At 38.3% G+C, this 9,938-nt stretch overlaps 1 protein-coding gene across 1 annotated transcript in view; it reads left to right on the top strand.

Annotated features, from left to right (window-relative positions):
• The first annotated feature begins 1,176 nt into the window (after window positions 1-1,176).
• NEMF (nuclear export mediator factor) overlaps window positions 1,177-9,938 on the top strand; it is a 51,376-nt gene continuing 42,614 nt past the window's right edge. The window contains exons 1-4 of the mRNA XM_059373148.1: window positions 1,177-1,347; window positions 2,177-2,245; window positions 2,388-2,490; window positions 5,323-5,448. Coding sequence (XP_059229131.1) covers window positions 1,289-1,347; window positions 2,177-2,245; window positions 2,388-2,490; window positions 5,323-5,448 — 357 coding nt within the window. The 5' untranslated portion in view covers window positions 1,177-1,288. The remainder of the gene's footprint in view (window positions 1,348-2,176; window positions 2,246-2,387; window positions 2,491-5,322; window positions 5,449-9,938) is intronic.

Raw genomic sequence — 9,938 nt, 5'->3', positions numbered from 1 at the left:
CCCCCCCCCCCCCCCCCCCCCCCCCCCGCTAGCACCTGTACAATTCCCTCTTTCTTCCGAAATGGCAAGCGCGTCCGTTCAAGGTAGAGTCGCCTTCTGCTGGTGGGAATTCTGACGACAGCCGCCGGCGGACTGGAGAATCCTCCCAAGCCCAGGATCCTCGCCGGACGCGGTGGCGCGCGCCTGTAGTCCCAGCTACTCGGGAGGCTGAGGCAGGAGGATCGCTTGAGCCCAGGAGTTCTGGGCTGTAGTGCGCTATGCCGATCGGGTGTCCGCACTAAGTTCGGCATCAATATGGTGACCTCCCGGGAGCGGGGGACCACCAGGTTGCCTAAGGAGGGGTGAACCGGCCCAGGTCGGAAACGGAGCAGGTCAAAACTCCCGTGCTGATCAGTAGTGGGATCGCGCCTGTGAATAGCCACTGCACTCCAGCCTGGGCAACATAGCGAGACCCCGTCTCTTTTGAGTTCTCACCTTAAAGTATCCTTTTTTCTCATGTATCTACCGAGCACAGCGAACAGTGGTTTCTTAAATTTTCTTACGTTTTCCTACTACCCTGTGAATCCCCTATAGCGGGGTGATCTCTTATTCTGTCTTACTTTTTTTTATTATCTAGCGAAATACCTGAATACTCAGGTTGCCTAGCGTGTATGGAGTTAGTATTGCATACCAGATACTAGGCGGAGGCAAGGGGATGCCAAGACCTAGGTTAAATGAGAACCCCACAATTCATCTCAAAATACTCCAGAGAGCAGAGCCCATCAAAACAGGAACTCCTTTTTGAACGTTGCTTCACCTTTATCATTGAGTGTAATTGTAAGGCGAATGAAACAGTTCCGCTTCGTTACATTTCAAAATTCTACTGGTCCAAGTAACCGAATGGAAAGGGGCTGTGGCTCCGACATACCGAACCCTACCGCCCATTTAGGGGAAATCTTCCCAGTACGCTCTCATAAATTTCTACCACCAGCAGGGGTCACTAGGGAGACTCGCTTGAGTCCCGAGACAGAAGGGAGAAAGGTAGCCGGACTAGTCCGTCAGCTTTCTAGGAAGAAGTGCAGTTTCAAGAGAATAGTTTGGATTTATTTCGAATTGTTTCGGTATAACAAAAAGCCAGCTGACGGCGATTCGATAACCCAAATCTTCGGAGGAGTGACGCAAACACCTTCGCTTCAAGGAATTGTGGGTCTTCTGCGCGGCCGTAGATTTCGGCCGAGTGCGCCTGCGCACAAGAGTAGCGGCGTTGAGTCAGTGGAGAAAACTGCGGTAGCGACCCTCAGACCTCGCCATGAAGACTCGCTTTAGCACCATAGACCTCCGCGCGGTACTCGCGGAGCTGAATGCCAGGTACTGGGCGATAGGTGACCATGCTCGTGCGAGGAATGCAGAAGGCAGAGGCCAGTGTTCCAACGTGGAAGAAAGACCAGTCTGATGTTTCCCCTTAATCCTTTAGTGCTGACTTCTGCGGACTTGGCTAGGCCTGGGTGGGCGAGCGCGTGACATCTTTCCCGTGGCCTTCAGGGCACCGGGGGCACTTCAGCATCCGCATGCCCCACACCCCACTCTCACGGGTTGCTTGTCTCACCAGGTCTTGTGTCAGGCTTTGGCGGGGCCCTCGCCGAGCTCTCGCCTTGTTGGCCTCAGTTGCCCCGGTCTGGCAGCAAACATTAAGTAAAACGAGAGTCACCGGGTGAAAGCCAGAATGCCCCAGGAGTCTTTTGCCCCAGGGGTTTCCAGAATGGAGGCCTGATGAGATGCTCCTCCTAACTCGTAAGAGAGGGAATGTCGGCGTCCTAGCTACAAGTAACAGATTCTAGTCTGGTTTCTATTCAGCTGTGTGAGTTTTGTCATTTTTTCCAGGGTTTCATTTACCTTTTTTTTTCTTTTGTAATAAAGTGGATTAGATTGTACTATATTTCCTTTAAAATATTGGGTCATTTCAAGGACGCAGGGCATTGCCTGGTTTTCTTGGGGCTGGCGTACCACTTTTGTTCATAAAAAGTTACGGTTAAGTTTTGGGCCGAATGCCTGGGACTTTTAGACTCTGCTCCATGGTTGACTCCATATCCTTAGAATTGAAGATCCCCTCTTTCCAAGGCTCTGCTTCTGCCTGCCCCTTTAATTTCTGTGAAGTTCTATATTTCAAATGTTGTTACATGTTTCTTTCTCTTTGCAGCTTAATAGGAATGAGAGTAAACAATGTTTATGATGTGGATAATAAGACCTATCTTATTCGTCTTCAAAAGTAAGAGCATTTTACAGGCTTGTTTTATCTTTGGTAATTAAATATGAGATTATTAACTTTTTTAACTTGCATTTTTAGTCTTTTTTACTGAGTTAATATTGACAAATGCCCTAAAGAAAAATTTAACTTTTTTTTTCTACAGACCAGACTTCAAAGCTACACTTTTACTTGAATCTGGCATACGAATTCACACAACAGAATTTGAGTGGCCTAAGAATATGATGCCATCTAGTTTTGCCATGAAGGTAAACTTTACGTTATACTTGAAGCTAAATTATAAGGCCCTGAGATTGGTCACTAACGATTTAAGTTTTAAAACGTTTGACTTTCCTTTACTATTGTGAATAAAGTAGAGATAAAGTAGAATAGTTGATAGATACTGGGATAAACAAAGTAGCTATTTATTGACTTTTTCCTGTTACTCTTCCCACGCATTCTGGTCCAAATCTTTCTGTTCCCACAGTCACTATTCTAATTTGAGCTTTCATAACATTCCTTTAAAGTCCCTTAATTACAGTCTACTTCTTGCTATGAAAACAGTTGTGTCAGACCAGTGTTAACTTTCCTAAAGCCTCCTTTTCATCAGTTTTTCACCTTTATGTGATTCCCTAATTTATGAACTCATATCCTATCTATATCCTGTAATTCTTGTCTTTCTATGATACGCCTTACCTCCCCTTTCCTAGTTTTCTGCGGCTCACTTTTGAGCTACCAATCTGTATTTTGTTGGAATACTCAATGACATTAGTATGTTACCAATCATATCTTTTTACTTTTCACTTTTCTCTTTGCTTTTGTTTTTTATTAAAATTGAGATTCTGCATTTGTGGACGAGTTATCTATCCATTTGTTGACATAGCTGAAAGATTATGTGGTATAGAGGAGGAACATTAGAATCAAATATACCTAACTTAGAGTTAATGATTTTGCCGCTAAATAATTTTATAACCCAGAAAAGGTACTTAACCTCTTGAAACTTAGTTTCTTTAAATGTAAAATGTGGATAATACCTCCCTCATGGGATTATTGGTGAGGATTAATTGAAGTAACATGTAAAGCACCTAACACAATGCCTGACACATATTAGGGCTCCATATGTATTAATTTCCTTCTTCCTCTCCTCCTCACTTTCCTTCAGAAATTTATTTGTTTTGGCATTGTGTTATTTCATTAGAGGCTTTACAGAGAAGAATCTTATCCCCAGCAACTTAGAATCTGTTTTGGATTACAAGTTAGGTAAGTGTTTCCCAAATCACAAGGCCTGTCACAAAATTATCAAAACTTAAAAGTTTAATATACTTAATAGTAACCCTAAATGGTTTTTTGGGAATTATCCCTAATGGTGGCACTTGGTATTTGTATAGCACTTTTCAAAGTAAATGAATAATGTATATTTTAAGTTGTTTAATATATCAGTAGATATGAAGAACAGTTATTTTAGTTTTACAGATGATGTAACAGATGATAAGATTATATGATACTGGAATTGTGGGAAAATCCCCAAATTAGGCTATACCAATAGGAAGCCAAATACCCTAAAAAGAGTTAGAATTTTATGAGTTAGGTGGAGCAGACAATGTTAAGCACGTTACAAATAATTTAACTAATGCTACTGTTATATGGCATAGACATGCTCAGTTTGTGGTAAATCACAGTGATTGTTCCTCATTCTCATATTTGGGGATCCCAGTTAATGCTTTGTGGCACCGACAGTTGTTTTCATCAAGCTGCTAATAGGGAAATAAAATAAGCACTACATATGTACCATATGCCCATCTATACTCATGATAAATAATCTTCCCTTTTCTCCATTACATGATGTGGATTTCTGTTCCTTTCAAGAATGCCTTTTATCTCCATTTTGACTTTATTTTTCTTGAATAAAAACACTACTGGGGGACTCTGGAAGGATTGTGATTTTCCCCTGGGGATTTAAAAATAGCCCTATATGTAGGTCACTGTTTAAATCAAAATCATTATAGACCACTTGTAAGTCAGAACTATTGAATATAGGAAGGCGAGATTGTTAGAAGTTTGAAAAGTCTTATTACATCTGCCTGAATATATTAGTACATAAAATGAGAATTTTAGTCAATTTGAACTATCAGGTCTGAGGAAGAAGTCTTGGTTATCAAAGAGTTGGCATTCTGAAATTGATTATATATTTCTTTCTTTTGATTTTTTTTTAAGGTGATTTTATATTAACATCTCTGTAAAATTTGTCTTGAATTTAAGTCTTGAAAGCATTCTATCTTACTGGTCTTGACTAAGGGGTCTTTCTAATTCAAGAATTAGAAACAATTGGAAAATTTTGGGGGGCACTACAGAGTAGTCTTATTTCTGGTCTGTATTATACTTAAACATTTGTACTAAAGGATAGTACATAAAATCTAAAGCAATAGGTGCTTACCAGGTAATTTGTGTTTGGGTTTAAAAATGTTAATTTTATTTTAACTGCTAATAAGAAAAGAACATCATGATTTAGGGATAGGAAGAATGGGATTTGATAAGGAATGGGAGTTAATACATTTGGATTTGAGCTAAGTTGATCAAAACCTTTGGAGACGGTACCAGAAAAAATCTGTCTGGGTTGGATTAATAGATTTTTGGGAATAGAAGGTAATTGGTTGTATGCAGAGGACTAACTTATAGAATACCAATAAGCTCATGGTTCAGAATTTGTATTTGAAGTAGAAGATTAGTGGAAACCACTAATTAATTTTGAACACAAAGGAAATTGGGGATACTTAAAAGATGGGACTAGAAAGAGGCTTAAAAGGTTATAGTTTTGAGTGAGGACATCAGGGTAAGAAAAAGGGATTTAACAGTGGTATAAACAAAATAAATTTCTCTGTAGGTCTGTCATTGTCTTCTTAAAAATATAAAATACTGTTTCAGAGTTAGTAGGGTCGTCTGAAATAAAGTGTTTTCCTTAGATTATCATCTGCAACTTTTGTTTACTACTTTTTAAATGTTATTACCGACGGTAATGAAAAGAGGAAACTTACTTACAAACCAGTATCAAACGATCAGAAATTGACTTCTGTTTAAATGACTTTTCTTCTGTTTTTCACTAGTGTCGAAAACATTTGAAGAGTCGGCGTTTGGTCAGTGCAAAACAACTTGGTGTGGATAGAATTGTAGACTTTCAATTTGGAAGTGATGAAGCTGCTTATCACTTAATCATTGAGCTCTATGATAGGGTAAGTTAAATTTGGGGAATGATAGCAAGGATAATTGATCATTATATTGTTACTTATTGGTGCAATGCTGTTGTACTGTAAGACATGGTCAGGGAATCTTCTGCCCCTTCCCTTACAGGCAACTGCAACTGCAGCCCATCTGAAGTTGATTTTTGTATGTGGTCTCAGGTAGTGGTCAATTAAAATTTGTATGATACCATCTTTTAAAATTTTTTTTTTTTTTTTTTTTTTTTTTTTTTTTTTTTTAAAGATTTTATTTATTTATTTGTCAGAGAGAGAGCAAGCGAGAGCGAGCATAGGCAGACAGAGTGGGAGGCAGAGTCAGAGGGAGAAGCAGGCTCCCTGCAGAGCAAGGAGCCGGATGTGGGACTCGATCCCAGGACACTGGGATCACGACCTGAGCCGAAGGCAGCTGCTTAACCAACTGAGCCACCCAGGCGTCCCTAAAATTTTTTTTTTAAAACTTCTTTGTTTGGAAATGACTATAGATTCACAGGAAGTTGCAAAGATATGTCAGTGTCCCTCAGTTGCTACATTTTACATAATTAGAATACAGTATCAAAATCAGGACTAGTGTGCATCTAGTTCTGTGTAATTTACCACCTTTGTAGATCCATGTAACCACCACTATAGTCAAGATACAGAATTTTCCATTACCACAGAGATCTTGGTGATACCACTTTATGGTAATATCCACCCACCCTACTTCCTCCCACCATCCCTACTTCCTGACAACTACCAATCTGTTCTGTCTCTATAATTTTGTCATTATATTGGGCCTTCGACAACGAGGTCAGTTTCAGAACCTTGCTTGAGAGGACATACCAGATACTCTTAAACAGGAGTTGTTAAACTGCCTGTGTCTCCTTTTTATAAAGCTCGTGAGCTTAAGAATGGCTTTTATGTTTTAAAAGGGCTCTTAAAAAAAAGAAAAGAAGGTGCAATTGAGACCATATGTAGCCACAAATGCTAAAATGTTTACTATTTTGCCTTTTACAGAGTTAGCTTTTTTGGTATCTTGACCCCCTGCTCTTATAAAATATATTGACTCACATCCAAGCCAGTATTGCGTAGACAAATGCCAAAATATATCAGGGAACCAAATTAGAATTTGTGAGACTTAATTTAATCTAGAAGCAGATGCTTTTATGAAAATAGAGTGCCAACCTGTGATCTAGGATGATCAGAATTAATCACACAGGACTAAATAAGTTGGAGAGAACGTAATTGTGGTTAATTTTTTTTTTCCAGAATGTTGTTAGTGTTATTTTTGTGATGATTGTCTTACTGTAGTATATGATAAAGCCCTTTGTCTTTCTCTTGATCTTTAGTAGTTCCTACTTCTACAAATTGAAGTGATCTCTTCCTTATATGGTAATTTGCTCTCATTGGGATTATATTTTATATGGAATAGTAGTGTCCACAAAGCTCTCCTGAGAAACTGGTTTTGTACCTTTTCGGTGGCACGTAAGGTCTTAGCTTATTTATTGTGAGGAAGATCACATCCGTGTAGGTTTGAGTAACTTTAAAGAGAAATTTACCTATGTTTATAGGTATACCACAGACATAGTGAGTAGTGGAGGTTTTTTTGTTTCTTTGTTTTTCTGTTTTGGTTTGGTTTCATAAGCTTTGAGTTATAACCAAGTACTAACTTTTAAATCTCTGGGATAACAAACTTTTGAAAATAAAATCCCAAATTTTTTATCAATTCTCCAGGCAGCAATAATTATTACGGCTTTAGTGACTGCTTCTTACCTTGTGGCTCTAGATTTGCTGACTGTAAGGAGATTTGTATATGTTAATTAACATTTCTTGCTGTACCTATATAAATAAATCAGGCCAAGATGCAATGAGAGTAGCTTATGTGTGTGTTTATTTGTCATCAGTAATTTTGGATGTTATGATCATGAGAGGGGACTGTAAAAAAAAAAAAAAAGTATCCATTTGTTTCTTTGAAAAGAGACAAAAAGGACAAAATGTAATTTTAGTGTCCTACTGAGTGCTGTCTAGTAGGCATTCCTGGGCATTATCTTTTTCCTTAAGGATGTGTAGCTTTAATTTGGTATTTACTATTGGTTAGGTTTTTTTTTTTTAATGATTCTATAAAGGTAGATTTTAACTTGTAGAAAACTCATAGCAGTACAAATATTTCTTGCATCATAGCAATGAAAATAATTGCATCCAGTAGAGATTCAAATTGTATCTGTCCAGAGAAAAGATATCCCCAAAGGTTGGTCTATCTTACTGCCTTGAATTGGCAATCTTATACAATCATTCTCTTAGTTACTCTAAATATTTCACTTATTTCATTTCTCTTACAACCAGTTTTACCATCTAGTTGGTTCAATTGTTAATTAAATACTCTTTTTGCAGTTATAAAAATAGTTCATTGTCTATCTGTCTAATAGTTCATTGTCTGTCATCATTGTTCCTAATGAAATCAGTGTCAGTGCTTTTGAAGGTAACCTAGGCTTTTTACCTGGTGCTTTAAAATTTTTTCTCTTCATGTTCAGTTTTCAGTTTTGCTGTAGTGTGCCTAGTTGAGTTTTTATTTGAAATTATCTTTTGGGGATTCATAGCACTTCTAGAAATGAGTTGATGTTTTTCATCAGTTTTGGGAAATTCAGCCATATTTTCTTTGACCTGTTTTTTTCCATCACTAATTTTATTGCTATTGGACAAGAATCATTTAGAATTGCTTTGTGTGTCTGTTTTTAGTTTCTGTTGTTTCTTTTTATTTTAATTACATTGTGTTGTCTCCTCACATGTCTGGTTATTGTATTGTGTTGCAGGCATTGAGTAGGAGAAACAATAGTTACATTGTGAGATCTGGAATGATGTTCTCTTCCTCTAAAGAAGATAATTGCTTTTTACAAGTAGCTAAGGACACAAATAATACCAGATTACCTCACTCCAGTTAAGAATTGAATTGATTAGAAGCTGGGCCTGGAGAATCTGGTATATTTCCGATTCATCTCTTCCCCTGAGACCTGAGATGCAGCCTTTATGACTCACTATTCAGAGTTGGATTTACAGGGTATCTTTCCCTCCCCAACTCATCTTTCACTTGGACTCTGAACTCCAGTTTTTATTCCCCTTAGTTGTCCTGTAAGTTTGTCAGAATTTATGCTCAGCTTCTCAGCCTATCAGCTACTTCTTAACAGTTAGACAAATGATCCTAGGGAAAAATTAGCCCCAAGAGTGGGACTTAACCTTTCTCAGTTTCCTTCCCCTAGGATTTGGTCCTGTAAATGTATACTGTCTTGGTTGCATTTTTTATTTCTTCTTCTTTTTTTTAAAGATTTTATTTATTTATTTGACAGAGAGAGACATAGCGAGAGAGGGAACACAAGCAGAAGGAGTGAGAGAGGGAAAGGCAGGCTTTCTGTGGAGATGGGAGCCCGATGCGGGGGCTCGATTCCAGGACCCTGGGATCATGCCCTGAGCTGAAGGCAGCCGCTTAACGACTGAGCCACCCAGGAACCCCTCATTTTTTATTTTTTAAAACACAGGCTTTGTGTATTTTGTCCAGCTTTTCTATTTCTCAGTAGAACAGTGGTTGGAATTAACCTAGTCTACCATTTAAATTAAACATGTTCTTACAAGTAGTATATGAAAACATTTTCCAGAATATAGAGAAGTACATAGAATTAAAGTGGAGGGTCTTATCATTCCTAGCCCAGACCATTTCCTCATCCCAGGGTAACCACTGTTGTGTTTGGTCTCCTATTTATGGTCTCTTTCCCTCTCCCCACCACCACAAAAAAATTTTTTTTTCATTTGGTGGGGGAAAATCTGTAGAATGTAACTAATGGCAGGCATGCTTCGGCTTCGGTCTCTCTAGGTGACCAGTCATATACCAGGTATGGGTCTTTGCAGGGTTTTTTTTTTTTTTTTTTTCTTTTTCAGTTTGTTTGTTTGTTAGTTTAAGATTTATTTATTTGAGAGAGAGAGAATGAACATGTGGGCAGGAGTTGAGGTGATGGTGGGGCGGGACAAGGGAGACAGAATCCCAAGCAGACCCCCTGCTGAGCAGAGCCAGACACAGGGCTGATCTCATGACCCTGAGATCAAGACCTGAGATGGAGTCAAGAGTCAGACACTTAACTGACTGAGCCACCCAGGCGCCCCTTTTCTTTTTCAATTTAATTTAGACCTTAATGATGCATAAAAATTCTTTCTATACAATGACTTTGTGTAATCTTTACTGTAATTTAAAAAAATCTAAACAAGCTTTTTATTTTGTAATAATTTTAGATTTATAGAAAAGTTGAAAAGGTAATACAGAAAGTTATCATATGCCCTTCATGCAGTTTTTCTTAACATTAACATCTTACGTAATCATAGTCCATGTGTCAAAACCAAGAAATTAACATTGATGCATTACTGTTAATTAAACTGTATATTCTTTTCAGATTTTACCAGTTTTTCTAGTACATGTCTTTTTTTATTCTGGGACTCAATCCCGAATACCCCATTGCATTTAGGGC

This window comes from Mustela nigripes, chromosome 13 (assembly GCF_022355385.1).
Source record: "Mustela nigripes isolate SB6536 chromosome 13, MUSNIG.SB6536, whole genome shotgun sequence".
Classification (NCBI taxonomy): Eukaryota; Metazoa; Chordata; class Mammalia; order Carnivora; family Mustelidae; genus Mustela; species Mustela nigripes.
The sequence above is the reverse complement of the archived record's forward strand: the minus strand, read 5'-3'. Positions and strand labels throughout refer to the sequence as shown.